This window comes from Heterocephalus glaber, unplaced genomic scaffold, assembly GCF_053883595.1.
Source record: "Heterocephalus glaber isolate CG9 unplaced genomic scaffold, H.glaber_assembly_v1.0 deba00001479, whole genome shotgun sequence".
Lineage (NCBI taxonomy): Eukaryota > Metazoa > Chordata > Mammalia > Rodentia > Bathyergidae > Heterocephalus > Heterocephalus glaber.
This window is the reverse complement of record NW_028258316.1, coordinates 6,424,981-6,442,946: the sequence shown is the minus strand read 5'-3', so window position 1 is coordinate 6,442,946 and position 17,966 is coordinate 6,424,981. Positions and strand designations below refer to the sequence as shown.

The 17,966-nt window shown below is 48.9% G+C and overlaps 2 protein-coding genes and 1 long non-coding RNA gene across 19 annotated transcripts in view; 2 read left to right on the top strand and 1 right to left on the bottom strand.

The window, feature by feature from the left end:
- Odf2 (outer dense fiber of sperm tails 2) overlaps nucleotides 1–6,181 on the top strand; it is a 31,945-nt gene extending 25,764 nt beyond the window's left edge. For 8 of the 15 annotated variants that reach the window (XM_021261927.2, XM_021261926.2, XM_087183090.1 and 5 more), the window contains 5 exons: nucleotides 33–194; nucleotides 1,304–1,404; nucleotides 3,306–3,468; nucleotides 3,922–4,047; nucleotides 5,244–6,181. In XM_021261927.2, the coding sequence (XP_021117586.1) occupies nucleotides 33–194; nucleotides 1,304–1,404; nucleotides 3,306–3,468; nucleotides 3,922–4,047; nucleotides 5,244–5,432 (741 nt within the window). In that variant the 3' untranslated portion in view covers nucleotides 5,433–6,181. Of the gene's footprint in view, nucleotides 1–32; nucleotides 362–1,303; nucleotides 1,405–3,305; nucleotides 3,469–3,921; nucleotides 4,048–5,243 lie in introns of those variants that run through there. The other 7 variants (XM_013073818.3, XM_004849201.4, XM_087183089.1 and 4 more) reach the window with 2 other exon arrangements.
- A 2,203-nt stretch (nucleotides 6,182–8,384) lies between these two features.
- On the bottom strand, nucleotides 8,385–8,819 carry LOC110350156 (uncharacterized). Its single transcript, XR_002396544.2, has 2 exons — nucleotides 8,711–8,819; nucleotides 8,385–8,617 (listed from the first exon to the last, which is right to left on the bottom strand). It is a non-coding gene; the product is annotated as an uncharacterized LOC110350156 (long non-coding RNA).
- A 66-nt stretch (nucleotides 8,820–8,885) lies between these two features.
- The window catches only part of Gle1 (GLE1 RNA export mediator), a 28,890-nt gene continuing 19,809 nt past the window's right edge, over nucleotides 8,886–17,966 (top strand). The window contains exons 1-3 of one of the 3 annotated variants that reach the window (XM_004849199.4): nucleotides 8,886–9,085; nucleotides 11,333–11,554; nucleotides 15,648–15,749. In XM_004849199.4, the coding sequence (XP_004849256.2) occupies nucleotides 8,987–9,085; nucleotides 11,333–11,554; nucleotides 15,648–15,749 (423 nt within the window). In that variant the 5' untranslated portion in view covers nucleotides 8,886–8,986. Of the gene's footprint in view, nucleotides 9,086–11,332; nucleotides 11,555–15,638; nucleotides 15,750–17,966 lie in introns of all 3 variants that reach the window. The other 2 variants (XM_004849200.4, XM_021261924.2) reach the window with 2 other exon arrangements.

Below are 17,966 nucleotides of genomic sequence, written 5' to 3'. Positions count from 1 at the left end.
GCCCTTGCCAAGCACACTCCTTTCCCCCCAAGCAGGCGCGTCGGCAGTTCCAGTCCCAGCTGGCTGACCTGCAGCAGCTACCTGACATCCTTAAGATCACAGAGGCCAAACTGGCTGAGTGCCAGGACCAGCTGCAGGGCTATGAGAGGAAGAACATCGACCTGACGGCCATCATCTCCGACCTGCGCAGCCGGGTAAGGGACTGGCAGAAAGGGTCCCATGACCTGACCCGAGCAGGGGCCCGCTTGCCAAGATGAGCCGCATGCTCCCCACGGGACGACTGCTGCCTTTTTCTCCACTGCTGCTTTCGGAAGGAGTGAGCTATCATCAGTGCTGTGAAATAAAAGTCTGCTGTGCCAAATGCCTCGTGTCGCACAAAGTGATTGTCGTCGTAGGAGCCGCCACTTGCTGGGGACCCCCAGGCCCTTGCTGTGCCCCAGCCCAGCCCTGCACTCCGATGGCCTCCACCCCACAGACACCCAGCCACTGCTGCTCCCTTCCCATCCTCCTCCTGCTTTAACCACCTCTGCTTCCTCTTTGCAGATGCGCTGCTGAGATTTTGTCCTGAGGGACAAAGCCCTCGGCCCCTTCTCCAGCAGTGGTCTGCCTCTGGGTTCCCGGACCCAAGCCTGCTGCCCGAGGTGGTCCAGAAATGCTAGGCCACTCGTGTGCGGTGTGGCCTTGGGCAGGGCCCTTCCCCTCTCTCGACCTGTTTGTTGCCTTGGGATAATCAAGCAGCTACCGTTCTTTCAGTGATTGCCCGGGAACTTGGTGAGGTGGACATGTCATTTCCCTATTTTATAGAAAGCAGCCTCGGGCCTAGAGGGGAGAGTAGTTCCCCAGTGTCACAGGGCTGCTGCATCTTGACGCGGATTGGAATCCAAGCCCAAGTTTCCAGCCTCCACCTTCCCTGTCTTCTGCATTGAACATTTGCACTCTCAGGGCCTTTGGAGCCCCGATACCTGAGGCTGTGTAAAGTGGCCCCCTGGGGACTTCTCCAAGTGGCCAGCTCAAAAGGCCGATGGCTGTCCTGCCGCCTTGCTGCTCTGGTACCAGCACTGTCAGCCAGGACCCAGCATGGCCTCTCCCTGAGGGGAGGAGCGAGGAAGCATCACTGGGGGTTTCTCCTGGTGTGCAACAGTGCCCCCGTCTCTGCTGTCCTCTCTGGGTTACATCCTGAGCTTCAGACACCGGCCTCTCTCCTGGCTCTGGACCATAGGTCCAGGGAGAAGGGAGAATTCCCTCGCTGTCTCTCCTGAAGGGCAATTCCTTTGTAAACCAGTCTGTGTTCCTGTCCTTTTAGATTGAACACCAGGGGGACAAGCTGGAGATGGCGAGAGAGAAACACCAGGCCTCCCAGAAGGAAAATAAGCAGCTGAGTCTGAAGGTGGATGAACTGGAGAGGTTAGAGGCACTTGGTCCCTTCTGTGTCGTCTTCCTAGGACCTGAGACTTTCAGCCACTTAGCTGCTTTGTGCTCAGTGTGCGGAAGTGTTTGAGGGACTTGAGGCCCCAGAAGGTGCTAGGCAGACCTCAGAGGAAGCCTCTTCCTGCAGTGGTAAGGACGTGGGCCAGGGGAACGAGGTCTCAGCCTGCAGGGAGGGATGCTGCTGGACCGCGTGATCACTCACGGTCAGCCTGCCTGAAGTGCTGCTTGGTCCTAGCAAGTCAGTGGGCCTGGTGCGAAGGAAGGGCGGGGCTTCTTCTGCTCCTCTTTTTCTGAGACAGGGTCTCTACGTAGTTCAGGCTGGCCTTGAGCTTGAATCATGAAGCTCCTCCTGCCTCAGCTTCTTTTTTTTTTTTTTTTTTGGTACCGGGAACTCGGGTCCTTGCGCTTGCACAGCAGGTGGCAAAACTACGGAGCTAAATCCCCGGCACTGCCTCAGCTTCTTGAGTGCTGGGATTACAGGCATTTGCCACCATGGCCAGCTATTTATTTATTATATTTTTTTGTTTTGTGCTCCTGGGGCTCAAACTTAGGTCCTTGCTCATTCTAGGCAAATGCTACGGCTCCACCCTGCTTCCCACTTCGCTGTCCTGTGTTCCCAATTGCCCTTGCTGTGACCTGTCTGATCCAACCCCTCTCTCGCTCATGGACTATTGGAATCAGAAGCCCTGGTCCCAGCTCTGCCACTTAATTGCACTGTGACCTGGAGCAAATCTTTTGTGAGGCAGGTGGGGCAGCAACACTGAGCTAAATCCCCGCCCTCAAGCAAATCTTTTAATTACTGTGGACCTCACATTCCTCCTCCTTTTGGGAGTAGGGTGTTTTGTGAGGTTTTCTTTCTTTTTTTTTTTGAGACAAGGTCTCACTGTGTAGTCCAGGCTGGCCTTGCTGTGTAGTCCAGATGGGCCTCCAACTTGTGGTGATCTTCCTGCCTCAGCCTCCAGCGTTTCCTCATCTCGAGGAGGGCTTGAAGTAGGGAGGGGAATCCATCTTCAGTGAGAGGATCCTGAAAGGGTCTAGCACATTCCCTGGTACAGAGCTGCTCAGGATACGTCAGTCTTGATTTGCCGGCTGCTCTGGCCTTGGCCCAGTTTCCACATGAGGACTCTGAGCTGGGGGACAGGTGGTCACGTCTGAGGTCCCAGCGGGGCGCTGCCCAAGCTGTGGTGTCCTCTGGAGCCTCTGCCCGGCCCGGCGGACTTCACGCCAGCTGGCGCCAGGTGGTCTCTGTGAGGCCCTCCCCGAGCCCTGCCCTGCCCTGCCGGGCCGCACCGTCCAGCCAGGTCCAGCAGCACTTATGATGCTCCATAAAGTGGAAAGGGAAGTCCTGCCTGGGGCTGAGGGAGGAAGATCACAACTTTGAGCCCAGAGTGGGCAACGTAGTGACTTAGTGAGACCTTTTCCCCAAAAAATAAAAGGCTGAGAGGTAGCTCAGCATGAAGGCCCTGGGTTCAACTCCCAGTATGGCCAAGTTAATAATAACCTCTGATGATAGACTGGAAGGTGTCTGGAAGACCGGCAAGGACAGCGTGTGGACTCTGGCATGGCCATGGGTGCCCGTGGGCTGTCTGCCACAGGAGGCAACAGTGAACAGCGGAAGTTGAAGTCACGGGGTCTGGTGACAGACCTGGCCCGGCCAGGGTGCCCTCCCCGAGGCTCAGGCCCTTCTCTCTCCTGTGGAGCGGGGTGGCGATGGCAGCCCCTCTGCAGCTGCAGGCCTCCATCCTCGCTCCCTCCGTCCTCTCGCTGCTCTGACCAGTGCCCGGCCGCCTGCTCATCGGCACATTTCCTTGGAGATTCTTAATGGGCTGCAAGAAGACGGGGGCGACCGCGGGCTCTGACTGGGCGCTTTCACCTAGGAAACTGGAGGCCACCAGCGCCCAGAATGTGGAGTTCCTGCAGGTGATCGCTAAGAGGGAGGAGGCGATCCACTTGTCCCAGCTGCGGCTTGAGGAGAAAACCCGGGAGTGCGGGTCGCTGGCCCGGCAGCTGGAGAGCGCCCTCGAAGACGCCAGGCGGCAGGTCAGTGTCTGTCTGCCCCAGCTTTCTGAGCCTGGCTCCCCAAATGACGAGTGGGTAGAAGTGGCACCTGCCTCACGGCCTTGTGGGAAGAATCAGATGAATGGGGGCTCTCGCCTGTAACCTGAGCACTTGGGAGGCCGAGGCAGGAGGATTGTCATGAGTTCAAGGCCAGCCCAGGCAACATGATGAGTTCGGGCCAGCCTGGACTGCATAGCGAGACCCTGTCTCAAAAAAACAAACCAAATCAAATGAGTAATTATTGTGCAGGGCTCAGGTGCTTCTACAGATTGCTCGTTTACTGCAAGTCTTAGCTGGGGAAGGGGAGGAAGACGGGTGCAGGCATAGGCTCAGCCCTTAGCTCCTGTCTGGAGCCCCCGGGAGCTCTTCCCACACTACTGTGCAAGTGCTGGCAGTGCCAGGCCTCTCTGCCCACCTCTGTGCCTTCCCTTGCAGGTGGAGCAGACCAAGGAGCAGGCGCTCTCCAAGGAGCGAGTGGCCCAGAACAAAATCCTGGACCTTGAGACGCAGCTGAGCAGGACCAAGACGGAACTGAGCCAGTTGCGTCGGAGCCGTGAGGATGTGAGTTGGGTGGGAGGTGGGACCGAAAGACAGCCCTGGATTATGCTTTGGTCCTTGGGACCTTGGGCAAGGTGTTCTGTTGTTAAGAATCTAACTTCTTTTTTCAGTTACTTTGCCATCTCTTAAGGATGCCCCATATAAATACTTTTTTTTTTTTTGGTACTAGGGATCAAACTTGAACTCCTGTCCTTGCGTGCAGCAAGTGGTGAAACTACTGAGCTAAATCCCCAGCCCTAGACACCTTTTTAAATACAACTTTAGCAGGGTGTGGTGGTACACACCCAGCACTCAAGAGGTTGAGGAAGAAGGATCGATGCAAGTTCAGTGCCAGCCTGGGCTTCAGTGAGTTCAAGGGTAGTCTGGACTACATAGCAAGACCTTGTCTCAAACATCCCCCCCAACTTTATAATGTTTATATCCCATAAAATTTACTCACTCAAATTGTATAATTCAGCTGGGCCTGGGTGCTGCATGTAATTACAGCATTTGGGAGGGTGAGGCAGAGGATTGCTATGAGTTCAAGGCCAGTCTGGGCTACATACCAAACACTGTGTCCAAACCCAACCCACCACCGTAAATTGTACAATTCAGTAGTTTTCCGGGAGTGTACTCACAGAGTTATGCGATTACTAGGATAATCTAGGTTTGGAATATTTTTAGAAAAAAATCCCCAAGCCACCTACCCAGGAGGCTGAGGCAGGAGGATTGATTGACTCTAGGTGTTAAAGGGCAGTTTGGGCAACACAGCAAGAACTTGTCTTTCTCTTTTTGCTCTCTTTTTCTTTTTTTAATGTTTTTAGATAGAGTCTCACTGTGTCATGCAGGTTGGCCTTGAACTTACCCAGGCTCACTTGAACTCAAGGTGATCCTGGGCCGGGGATTTAGCTCAGTGGTTCCGCTGCCTGCTGCGCAAGCACAAGGACCCGAGCTCGATCCCCAGTACCAAAAAATAAATAAATGAAAAGACAAACAGGGCTGGGGATTTAGCTCAGTGGTTCTGTTGCCTGCCTCGCAAGCACAAGGACCCGAGTTCGATCCCCAGTACCAAAAATAAACAAAAGAAAAAAAAATTGCTGTGATTTCAAAAAAAAAAAGCTAAACAAACTCACTCCCCATGTACCTCCCTAGCCTGACACCCTGTATGAAAGTCCTGTGTCTGATTCCGCTGTCCCTTGTACAACCCGTTTCTCTCCCAGGCGGACCGCCGCTACCAGAGCCGCCTGCAGGACCTGAAGGACCGCCTGGAGCAGTCAGAGAGCACCAACCGAAGCATGCAGAACTACGTCCAGTTCCTCAAGTCCTCCTATGCCAACGTGTTTGGGGACAGTCCCTATACCTCCTTCCTCACCAGCTCCCCAATCCGCTCGAGATCACCCCCTGCCTGAGGCTGCCTGCCCTGGGCCAGAACCCTGCCCAGTGCCAAGAAAGGAAGGAGTTGCCAAGCCATAGCCGAAAAGCTGCTGGCCCCACGTCCCGGTGAGGAAGCGTCTGGGCTTGTCCTTGGCTGTGACTCCAGATCATCCTAACTCGGCAGGCGGAAGCAGGGCACACTTGGTTGTCTCCTTCCCGATGGCGCTGTCATCTGATGGAATTTTGTTAAATTTTCTACTCCGTCGGGGAAGCAGATTCCAACTCCCCTCGAGTTGCCAAGAGTCTCCCAAGAGAGTGTGGACTGGACTTCCCCCTCCAGTCCCCACCTAGCCTCATCTTCTTGGGAATCCGTCTTGGGATTTCTGATCTGAAACAGCAGACATCTCGCCTGGGCTGCGAGCAGCTTTCCTGCCTCTTTCTTGTTTCACGGGTACAGGCAGGTGTGGCACTCTCTCGAGGTTCAGGGAGCCCTCGACACCTCTCACACCTGTTTCCTTGAGGCCACTCGGTCCCTAGCACTTCACAGACACCTTCTCAGGGCTCGGGTCCCCTCTAGACTTTACAAGTGTAACGCCGAGCTCGTCCATTCCGGTTTTCTTTATATCTCTAGAACACATTTATTCTTGAAATATTTGTATGGTTTTACAAAAAGTTTTATAATCAGTTATTTAAGGCTCCCTTTATCCAGCCACCCCATCCCTCTTTTAAAAAATGAGTAAAGTAAAATGCTGCAGGAGAAAGTAAATGTTTTGAAAGCACTTGGTATGTGAAGCATCAGACTCTCTTTTATTTTGGCATGTTTCTTTTTCTTTTTTCTGAGACAAGGTCTTGCTGTGTCATTTAGGCTGATTTTGAACTCATTGTGTAGTCCTTGAACTCATGGCGATCCTCCTGCCTAGTCTTTCAAGAGCTGTGATAAAAAGCGAGCACCCAGCTGTTCTTTCACCTTTTTGCACTTTCACATCATAACGCTCAGATGTCTGAAGGAAACCCACTTGGTGAGACATTGCTCGTGCTTTGGGTAGGCCCCTCTGCCTGTTAGGAAGAGCATGGGAGGTTCTTGTATTTTATTTTTTTTTAACGTTAACGGGTTTCTGAATGTTAAGATTATGGACCACTTTTCTGTATTTATATGAAAGAATAGGCCAGGCAGAGTGACACTTTAATCCCAGCCACTCAGGAAGCTGAGGCAGGAGGATCACAAGTTTGAGGGCAGCCTGGGCAATTTAGGTAGATCCTGTGTCAAAATAAAAACTATGAAGGGCTGGAGAGGTAGCCTGGTGATAGAAGGCTCCTGGGTTTGATACCCAGTACTGGGGGGTGGGGGATGGGGATGTAGCTCAATGATAAAACACTTGCCTAACAGGTGCAAGGGCCTGCCTTCCATCTCTAGGACCACAAAAAAAACACATAAAAAAGGAACAACCCAAGCACGAGGTGCTGAGTTCGATCCTTGGTACAAAAAAAAAGGAACAACCACATTCATTAGAGAGACAAGAACAAACTGGTGCTGTGGTGAACCCTGTAGCCTTTTCATTCTAGCTGGAACATGTTTCTGTCCCTTGGCCTTGTCATCTCTCACCCACTATAACCCAAGTACAAAACACTTTGTCCTTGAAGGCAATTCCCAGCCCAGCATATTTGATTTCAAAGGCTGGAAAACTCCCCTTCAAATTTCAAGGAAATTTGTCATTTCCAGTTTTAAGTATTTCCAATGAAAGTTTTGAGTCATTGTCTCACTATGTAGTCCAGGCTGGCCTTGAATTTGTGATTCTCCTGCCTCAGCCTCCTGAGTGCTGGGATTACTTGTGTGTGCCACCACACTCCACCGAAAGGAATTTTAAAGTTAGCTCCTATTGCCACAGAACTGAGTCCATTTTTTTCTTGTAAATAGATTTGATTTTATAAGACCTTAAAAAAGAACAAGCAGCAAACTTACACCAGTATGTACCTATAGACCTGTGTAACGCATAACCAGTCAGCAAACATGTGAAAACTTAGTGCAGGGCTGAGCTCCCCAGCACCACTGAAGGGGGTCCATTCCTGGGACACTCCCACCAGCCTTCTATTTTTCTTTGTAAAAACTTTTATTAGAAAAAGTCCAACCCAAGGGCTGGGGATCTAGTGCAATAGTTCCGTCGCCTGCTTCGAAAGCACAAAGACCTGAGTTTGATCCCCAGTACCAAAAAAAAGTCTAACCCAGTTGTGGTGCCCTCACAAGGTTGAGGCAGGAGGATCACTGCGAGTTCGAAGCCAGCCTGGGCTACATAGTTTAAGGTCAACCTGGACTACCTAGCAAGACTCTGCCTCAAAAAAAAAAAAAAAAAAGTCCAGGGAATTCGTAAAAAAAAAAAAAAAATCAGAAGGGGCCAGGGATTTTTCTCAGTGGTTCTACCACCTGCCTTGCAAGTGCAAGGTCGAGTTTGATCCCCATTACCAAAAAAAAATCAGAAAATTAAAAATGTTCATACTGTTCATGAACATTCTCCAGAGACAACCCTTCCCACCTCAAACAAATCCTGTGAAATAAATGCTGGGCTGTAGAAGGGGCAAAAGGATGAGGCCCGGGTAACTGAGCCTCATGTTCTACTTATCTACTGAGAAAATTCAGAGACTGTAAAATGCAACCATTTAAGGTATATAATCCAGTGTTTTAGTGTACTCACCAAGGTGTGCAACCATCTCCATTATCTAATTTTAGGCCATTTTCATCATCCCCCCCAAAAAATAAAACCTGTATGGATTAGTGCACTCCCCATTCTGTCTCCCTGTCAACCACAAGTCTATTTTTTGAGACAGGGTCTCTAGGTTGGCCTTGAATGCATTATGTAGCCTAGACTTACAGGACAATCCTGCCTCAGCCTTCCCAGTGCTAGGATTACAGGCCTGTTCCACTACACCTGGCTTTTTCGTTGGTGGTGGATTTCCCTGATATAGATATTTCATATAAATGGACTCATACACCATGTCATCTTTGGTAGTTAGCAAAACACTACCATTTACCTTGTTGGGCGTACAAGTACTTTTTTTTCCCTTTTTTTTTTTTGTGGTACGAGGCGCAACCGGGGGTGGGGTGGGGGCTTGTTTTTGAGATAAGTCTCCCAGGCTGGCCTCGAACCATTTGGTTGCTTGCACATCTTGACTAACGCTGCTTCCAGCATTCTCATCCAGGTTTTACTGGTGGGCATGTTTCGTTTTTCTGGTATAGTTCGGAGAAATGTTAACTATGTTTATCCTTTTGAGGAGCTGCCAGACCGTCTCCCACAGCATCTGCCACATCTCACATTCTTACCAGCAGGCTGCCAGGGAGTGTCCCAGTTTCTCCGCACTCTCATTCGCAGCTGCCCGATTATCTGCATTTCCAGGGAAGGCAGCCACTGCAGCCCCACTTTGCGCACGCGCTTTAGAGAGTGGCCCTGTCGTCAGGGGCGGGGCTTACCGCCATTGGGGCAGGGCTCCCCTGCGCACGCAACCCGGAAACGGAAACCGATTCCCCTTTCCTGGCGGTGTATTCGAGGGCTCGCTTTGTTGCTAGCAGCGCCTCTGAGGAAGTGCGGCAGGACTGGCCATGCCGTCCGAGGGTCGCTGCTGGGAGACCCTGCAGGCGCTGCGCAGCTCCAGCAAAGGTCGTCTCTGTTACCACCGCGACTGGCTGCTGCGGGGCGAGGTGAGCGATGGCCTCGGGGGAGGTCAGGCTCTTCCGGCCCTGGCCAGTCCCCTGTGCGTTCCGAGCGTTCCGACAGCCTGCGTTTATTTCCTGACTCCTGTGTTTATTTCCTGACTCCTGTGTGTGGGTGTCTATGTCCTAGCGCTTCTGCCCTTTACAGGGTGTTCAGGGGGCTTCATTTTCACCCCAGTCGGGGTTAGGTGCCCCTCCTGTTGTCACGGCAACCTTGACCTTTCAAGCTCTGTTTTTTGTTTGGTTGTTGTTCTGGTTTTTTGAGGCGTTGTCTCACTATGTAGCCCAGGCCGGCCTTGAACTCTTGGTGATCCTCCTGCCTCTGCATCCCGAGTGCTGGGATTACTGGCATTTTTTTTTTCCTTTTCCTTTTTTGAGACAGGGTCTCCCTGTGTAGTTCAGGCTGCCCTTGAACCTTGGATTCACTAGTCCATGCCGGCCTCGAACTCACATCGATCCTCCTTCCTCAGCCTTCTGAGTGCTGGGACTACAGGCCTGCGCCACCACCCTCAACCAGGGTCTGTTTTACTGTGCATCTCCAGTGCTCAGAGCTCCAGATTTAGCAGAGCGATTAACCGCCTGTGAAGTGACCAAATGTTTAGATGGTATTGGGTTGATCTGTTGAAGTGGGGGCGTGGTTACTGTGCCTTTTTTCACACCCCTGTACTACAAGTGGGAGGTGTGAAGACAGTTAAGGCAGAGCCCCTGATCCCAAAATACTGGCAGTCTAGCTACAGATGCATGTAGTCCTGACTCTTCAGACTTCCATGGAAAACAATTTTAAAAATATTTCTCTGTCTTTGATGGTTTGGGGAGTTTTAGCTGGGCACGGTGGCGTTAAGGAATGAGTAAAAGACTTTGTCTCAACATTATTTCTTTCTTATTTTTGAGACAGGCTGGCCTCGTACTCACAATGTAGCCCAGGCTGGCCTTAAACTGCTGGCAGCAGTCCTCCTGCCTCAGCCTCCCGAGTGCTGGGATTACAGGCATGAACCACCACACCTGGCTCTAATATGCTTTTTTTGGGGGAGGGTTCCAGGGATCGAACATGGGACCTTGCGCTTTCGAGGCAGGTGCCAGAACCACTGAGCTAAATCCCTAGCCCAACCAGGAGAGTGTTTAGATCTCATTTCATTTTATGGTCTTGCCAGAGAGATTTAGCTCAGTGGTTTCACCACCTGCCTTGCAATCTCGATGTCCCAAGTTCGATCCCCGGTACCAAAAAAAAAAAAAGAATTCTATCATTGAGCTACATCCCAGTCTCAATCAATGTGGTAAAGTGACTAATATTCCACTGTGTAAAAGATATCTTACCTCAAAATTCTTTATATGTTCTGTTCTGTTTTAATTTATATTGCTTTCCAAATTGTAGCCTAGGTTGTCCTCAAATTCACGGTGATCCTCCTGCCTCAGTGCTGGGGTTGCCAGTATGTGCCACCCTGCCCTGCATCAAAATTGCTTTAATGACAGTCTTCATATGTTGCTCCTTTTCTTTTAAAATTTTTTTGTAGTTTTGAATCCAGCATCTCACACATGTTAGGCAAGCAGTCTCCTACTGTGCTATAACCCCAGCCTATTTATTTATTTGGTACTTATTTTTTATTTTAAAAAAGTATCTTGCTAAGTTGCTGACTTGCCCAGGCTGAGCTTGAACTTGAAATCCTCCTGCCTCAGCCTCCCAGAGTACTGGAATTACAGGTGTGCGCCACCACACCCAGCTCTCTTTTATTTATTTATTTGGTACCTCGGATTGAACTCAGGACCTTGAGCTTGCCACAAAGGTGCTATGCCACTGAGCTGAATCCCCGGCCCCTCAACTCGGTCTTATTTTGAGACGATCTCCCTCAATTGCCCAGGCTGGGCTTGCTTCAATTTTTTTTCTTTTTTGGTATCAGGGATCAAGTTCAGGACCTTGTGCCTACGAGGCAGGTGGCAGAACCACTGAGCTAAATCCCCGGCCCCTTTGCTTCAATTTTGATCGTTCTTCCACTGGGATTATAAGTGTGCACCACCACTCGTGGCTACATTGTTACTTTTTTGTAGTTGGAGTTGTTTAGTTGGATTTTCTTTAGGATGGAGGCCAGGATCATTACCACGGAACCACTGTGCTTCCTATCCATCTCTGACTGTCAGAACAGTCACTTTGGGCCTTGGGAGATGTTCAGTGAGGCATGTGGTGGGTTATGCTTAGATCTAGGATGTGCGAGTTGGGCTTAGCCCTCTTTTTCTCCCTAGGATGTTCTAGAAGAATGCCTGTCTCCTCCCAAGCTGTCTTCTTACTCTGGATGGGTGGTGGATCATGTCCTACCCCACACGCAGGGGAACCCAGCTCCCTCCGAGACGATGCCATCATCGGGATCGACTTCTACCTTAGACCAGCCCCTGGTTGTTCCCAGGTCTCCTGTCCAGAGCGATGCCTTCTCTCCAGCGTCCCCCACAGCCCCTGATGGAGCCAAGGTAAAACTGGACTAGCTCAGCGCAAAACATGGTGGCTTCAGAGTTCAAGTGTTTGATGTCATAAGACAGTGACCTTCTCTGGGGGGAGTAATGACTGTTTCTTGTTACAGCTGTGTGTAGGGATAGTGTTTACTACATCAGCCAATGTTCTCTTTGCGGGGGGTGGTACTGGAGATCGAACTCAGGACCTTGTGTTTGCGAGGCAGGTGTGGTCCCACTGAGCTACATCCCCAGCCCCAGCCAGTGTTTTCTTTATGAAGACTCAGAGAAAACCTCATGCTGGTATCAAGAACAATAATCAGTTTCATGAGCAACTTTATTTGTTTTTCCTCAGGAATATTGCATCTGTTTAACTGTTGGCTGCTGAAAGGCTTAGAGTAAAATTTATATTTGCTCTTAAATTAAATTTACCTCTCTTACTGGTTTTAGTGGTTTAACCTGTAATCCCAGCTACTCAGGTGGCTGAGGTATGAGAATTGCAAGATTGAGTCCATCCTGGGCAACTTTTGTTGCCTCATAGACCAAAGGAAAAAAAATGAACCTTGACCTAAAGCTCGTATCTTTTGTTTGTTTAATTGTTTTTTTTCAGGGGGGGTGGGGGTACCGGGGATCGAACTCAGGACCTTGCACTTGCAAGGCAGGTGGCAGCACCACTGAGCTAAATCCCCGGCCCCCATAGTTTGTTTTTTTTTGAGACAGGGTCTTGGTCTGTAGTTCGGGCTGGCCTTGAGCTTACTACGTAGCCCAGGCTGGCCTCAGACTTATAGCCATCCTCCTGCCTCAGCCTCCTGAGTGCTGGGATTACAGGCATGCACCACCATCCTAAATGTCATATTATGTAACAATTACAAAATGATCAGGGACTTAAAGGTAAAACTGTAAGCCTACTAGAAATAAAATATAAGGCATAACTTGTAAAAGGAAAAATTGATGTTAGACCTCATTAAAATGATAGTTTTTGTTCTGGGAAAGACACTGCGAAGATGATATAAACAAGTACAAACTGGGAGAAAGCAGTTTGTAATTTCATATCTATATCCAGAATATACTGTACAAAAAGCTTTCAAATTTTTTAAAAGGGGGCAAATGATATGACCAAACATTTCATCTGCGACAGTATAAGATGATAAATAAAGCTATGAAAGGGTGTTCAACATTAGCTAGTAGGAAAATGGCAATTAAAACCACAGTGAAATATTATACTTTTTTAAGAAGAGTTGAGGGGCCAGGGATTTAACTCAGTGGTTCCGCTGCCTGCCTTGCAAGCACAAGGTCCCAAGTTCAACCCCCAGTACCACCAAATACTGTTGAGGATATGGAGAATCTGAATCACACATACATTTTGAATTGAAATACAAGATTGTCCCACGTTCCAGAAAACTGTGGCCAGCCAGGCAGGGTAGGGTATGCCTATAATCCCAGCACTCAGGAGGCTGAGGTTGGAGGATTTCTGCTAGTTCAAGGCCAGCGTGGGCTATATACTGAGGTCAAGGCCAGTCTGGAATACATACCAACACCTTGTTCCAAACCGCCCCATAATAGAAAACAGTTTGGCAGTTTTCTGTGAAACTGAACATGCTCTTAACTATGTCACCCAGCAATTGGATTCCTGAGTATTTATGTCAGAGAAATCAAAACTTCCATTCTAGCAACAAGTTGTAGACAAGTGTTCATGGCAGCTTTAGTTGTAATGTCTAAAAACTGAAAACGACTAAATGTCATTCACAAGGTAAATGGTTAAACACACTGTTTTGGATTAACCATGTCATGAAATTATTACCAGCAATAAAAAGGAGTGAACTGTCAGTATGTGGAGCACTCTGGATGAATTTCAAGGGCTGTATCCATCAGCTTTGTCATCACTGAGACACAGTGCCTGACATCCGCAATTTAGAAGAGAAGGGTTTACTTTGACTCAGGGTTTGGAGGGATTCAATCCATGGCCAGCTGACTCCAGGGCAGAAGGATCATAGTAGAAGGCTATGGTGGAGCAAAGCTGCTTAGCTCATGGCAGTTGGGAAGCAGACCAGGGAATGGTACCAGAGAGAGAAGAACCAGGTCTTTGGTGGCCAAAGTCATCTCCATGACCCATCCAACGCAAAGTGTTCTTTATCAGTCCCCTTGGCAGCTGCTCCCCAAGCCCATCAATTTGACACAATTAAGCTCAACTACCACAAGGATATTATATCAAGCTTAAGAAAAAAAAAGCTAATCTTGAAAGCTTATGTACTGTATAATGCCATTTGTTTAACATTCTTGAACTAACAACATTGTGGAGGTGGAGAACAGATTAAGGATTATGGACCAGAAAGGAAGTGGCCTGGCCACAAAGTTGTATGGGCTCGGCTCTGTGGTGCATGCTTGAAGTCCCAGCTATTTGTGAGACTGAGGCAGGAGGAATGCAAGTTCAAGGCCAGCATGAACAGCTTACTGAGATTCTATCTCAGAATAAATGCAAAGGGCCAAGAACATAGCTCAGTGATGGAGCACTTGGCTAACATGCACAAGACCCTAGGTTCAATCCAGGACAGAAGAAAAGAAAAAAAAAGATACAGAACTCTTCGCTCAACACCAGACTCCCCCATATCACATTTATTTTTTGCATGTTTGTTTTTTGCACTCCTGGGGATTGAACCCATGGCCTCTAAGCAAGCACTTGACCACGGAGTTACATCTCCATCCCTTTTTATTCCATTTTGAAACAAGGTCTTGATGTGTTGCCCAGGCTGGTCTTAAGCCTGGTGACCCTTCTGCCTCAGCCTCTGAAGTACCTGGGTTTGTAGGTGTGTGCCGTCACACCTGGCAAGAGTTATGTATATTAAGTGTACTTATGTCTATGCAAGTCTACATGCGATAAAATTGCACTAAACTGTACATAAGCACAAAATCTGTTGAAATCTGAATAAGCCCTCTGGATTGGACCAATGCTGATTTCTTCCTGGTTTTGATATTTCTGTATATTTATGAAAGATGGCGCCATTGGGGGAGACTGGGGGAACCATACACAGGACCTATGTTCATACTCTTGCAGCTTCCTGTGACATAATTATTTAAAAATATGTTTGAAAAGTGTATGTGATGAACTTCTCAGAGCCAGCAGTTGTAATGTTGATCCTAACGGTTCCCCTCACGAGGTCTCAGTTTTTTCAACTGTAAATCTGACACTAGACTCACTTATTGGTCCTCTCTGGGTACAAAGTTCCATAATTTTTTGAATTTACATATATTCTTGGGCCAGGGATGTAGCTCAGCAGTGCAGTGCTGGCCTGACAAGCGCAGGACCTTGAATTTGATTCCCAGTACCAGGAAAAAAAATTTACACACATTCTTGAGTGATTTTATTTATTTTATTTTATTTATTTATTTATGGTACCGGGGATCAAACTCGGGTCCTTGTGCTTGCGCAGCAGGCGGCGAAACCACTGAGCTAAATCCCCGGCCCTCTTGAGTGATTTTATATACTATGTTATTTTATCATTCAGGAATTTTTGGTGTTTTTCAGAAACCCAGTGAAACTAGCTTAAGGCAAACAAGGGTTGGGGGAGGAATTATTTCCCATAAGCAGAAGTGAATATGGAGTTACTTAGATTCAGAAGGTCAGCGTTCTCCTTACTACTTGGCATTATTTTTGATTTGATCCAGTGACCCAAACGCGGTGGGTGTGTTTCCTCCTGTTTCTCCGTTCTTCTACACTCTTGTTGCTTTTGTCTTGTGGCCAGGCACTATGTGGCGAGTTGGCTCATCTGGGGAGCATTAGGCTGGTCGTGTGCTTACCTGAGGCCAGGAGGGAGGATTGGGGGTATGGACAAGTGGACACTCATCAGAAAAGTGGGGGATATTTGTTGGGCGGAACAGAACAGAACAGAACAGCAAACAAGCAGGCCAAATGGAAAACAGCAGCAACACACCTAGGTTTATAAAGGAAACAGAACAAGGTCAGTGTCATGGGAAGCGCCCTGCTTCCAACCTAAGTTGTCTTTGTTATTGGTGTTGTTCACAGGATGGATCTGATCTTTGTCCCAAAGAGATAGCATGGACTTTACCATGGTAAAATCCTAATTCTTTCCCCACCTTCTGTCTCGAGGGCAAACAGGAGTCCCAGCACGGAGAATCCACGGCGCTGCAGTCCTCGCGCAGAATCAGTGTGGAAGGCTGCATCCGAATGTATGAACTGGTGCACAGAAAGCAGGGGAGCGTAAGTGAGCCGTGGCATGTGACAGGCCTGGTCTGAGGGAGCCACATTTCACTGCACTTCCTCAGGGTGTGGGAATGCTTCCTGTGCCACACCCACCAGGACTCAATGGGGGCAGTAGCATAATGTAGAAGGCCCATGACTATAAGCCAACACCATGAGAAGCTGAGGCAGGATTGTAAGTTCGAACCCAGCCTGGGCAACTTGGTGACAATTTTGACTGTCTCAAAATTTAAAAAGGGGATGGGCCAGGGATTTAGCTCAGTGGTTCTGGCACCTGCCTCACAAGCGCAAAGTCCTGAGTTTGATCCTCGCTACCCAAAAAAAAAAAAATTTTAAAAAGAGGTGAGGATACAGCTCAGTGTGAAGGCTCTGACTTCAGGCTCTAGTACCACCAGAAAAAAAGAAAGTAGAGGTCTAGAGTGAGCACACAAGTCAAATCTGGTTTCACGTATTGGCTTTTCTATTTTACAAGTAATTTTGAGAAAATTACTTAGGCTTTCCTGGCTTCCATTTACTTCTCCAAAAATTGGAGATGCTCCAGGATTAGCAGACAAGGTTATAGTATAAAGATGGGACCTTAGCTGGGTGTGGTGGCACAGGCCTGTAATGTCAGCACCTGGGAAGCTAAGGCAGGAGGATCACCACGAGTGAGAGGCCAGCCTGGCCTACATAGTGAGTTGCTGCCTTGAACTTGCAGCAGTCCCCCTACCTCAGCCTCCACAGCACCAGGCTCTTGTTTAGAGGGAATCTTACCGTGTTGCCCAGGCTGGCCTCAAACTTCTCGGCTCAGTGATTCTCCCTCAGCCTCTGTATTTTTTTTTTAAATAAACATTCATTCATTCATTCATGCTTTGCTGGGGGATTGAACCCATGGCCTCACCCATGCTAAGCAAATGCTCTGCCACTGAACTACACCAGACCCTCAGCCTTCCCATTATGAGGTTTTTCTTGTTATCCCCTTGTTCCTTTTTCAGAGCATCGCACTCACATTTCATGTCATACTAGAGTTCTTTTTTTAGATTCAGGTGTATTCTTTGAAATATTTTTTCCTTCCAGATTCATCATTTTCCCTTTGTTCATCTTGATCTCCTTGTACAATGTAGAGATTCCCCACATATCTAAAGATGATTGTTTACTAGTGGTCAGATCAGGGATTCAAGTAGAATAATCAGAACAGGATTATTACGCTCTGAGACTTCCTGGGGTACTGTTCTGGAAAACCAGCTCCCAGACCAGAGGACATACTCACAGCCGGCCCTCCCTCCCTCTCTCCTGTCTTCCTTCATTTTCTTTTATAGAACTCTCCATTCTTCACCTGACTGTCCCAAACCTTGTGCCTGGAAGCAGCTGGTTTCATTACCCTTCTGTATCAGGGTCCCTAGCCTCAGCCAGTAGGGTTCTGTCTGGGTTTCTTGTGGTTGTAGCAGCTGAGACTGGAGTCATCACAGTGCTTTCCCTGTCTGGCTTTGAGGTGCACTGGGACCTCTGTCTTGCCTGTGTGGCCTGGACTTCCTCAGGTCTTCGTCAGGTTTCAAGACCAAGGATCCTAATCCAGGTGTGGCGGTGCATGGCTGTCATCCCAGCATGCAGGAGACTGAAGCAGGAGGATTTAAAGTTTAAGGCCAACCTGGGCTGCATAGGGAATTCCAGGCCAACCTGGACTACAGAATGTGGTCCTGCTCAAAAAATAAAATACGGGCTGGGGATTTAGCTCAGTGGTTTCGCCGCCTGCTGCGCAAGCGCAAGGACCCGAGTTCAATCCCCGGTACCAAAAAAATTAAAATAAAATATGTGCGTACATACAGCAAGCATCCTAAGAGCCACTGGCAGAGTTGCATGTCCCTTTCAAACCTACCCTCAGAAGTCGTGTCCCAGCGTTTTATGGCCACATTCACTTCACCACGGTGGTTACAAAGGCCAGGCGACTTGAAGTGGGGAGGGGTGGGTGACAAAGAATTTGCAAGTGTTTTTAAAACATAGCACAGATGCCTTGGTCTTGGCCAGCTGGTCTGTTTTCTGGGAGTGGTGGCAAGAGTTGGCTGTTTTGTCTGCACACATTTGGCTCGTTCTTCCAGTCCAGCCCCGGGAGGCCACTGCACTGCAGCCCTGGCATTTCCACTCTCAGGCTCCCCACATGCACACAACTAGGGTAGCAGTTATGTGCACACACATGTGTATGTTTATGTCAGCGTCTGGGGTTCCTCATCTCTGCTCCGT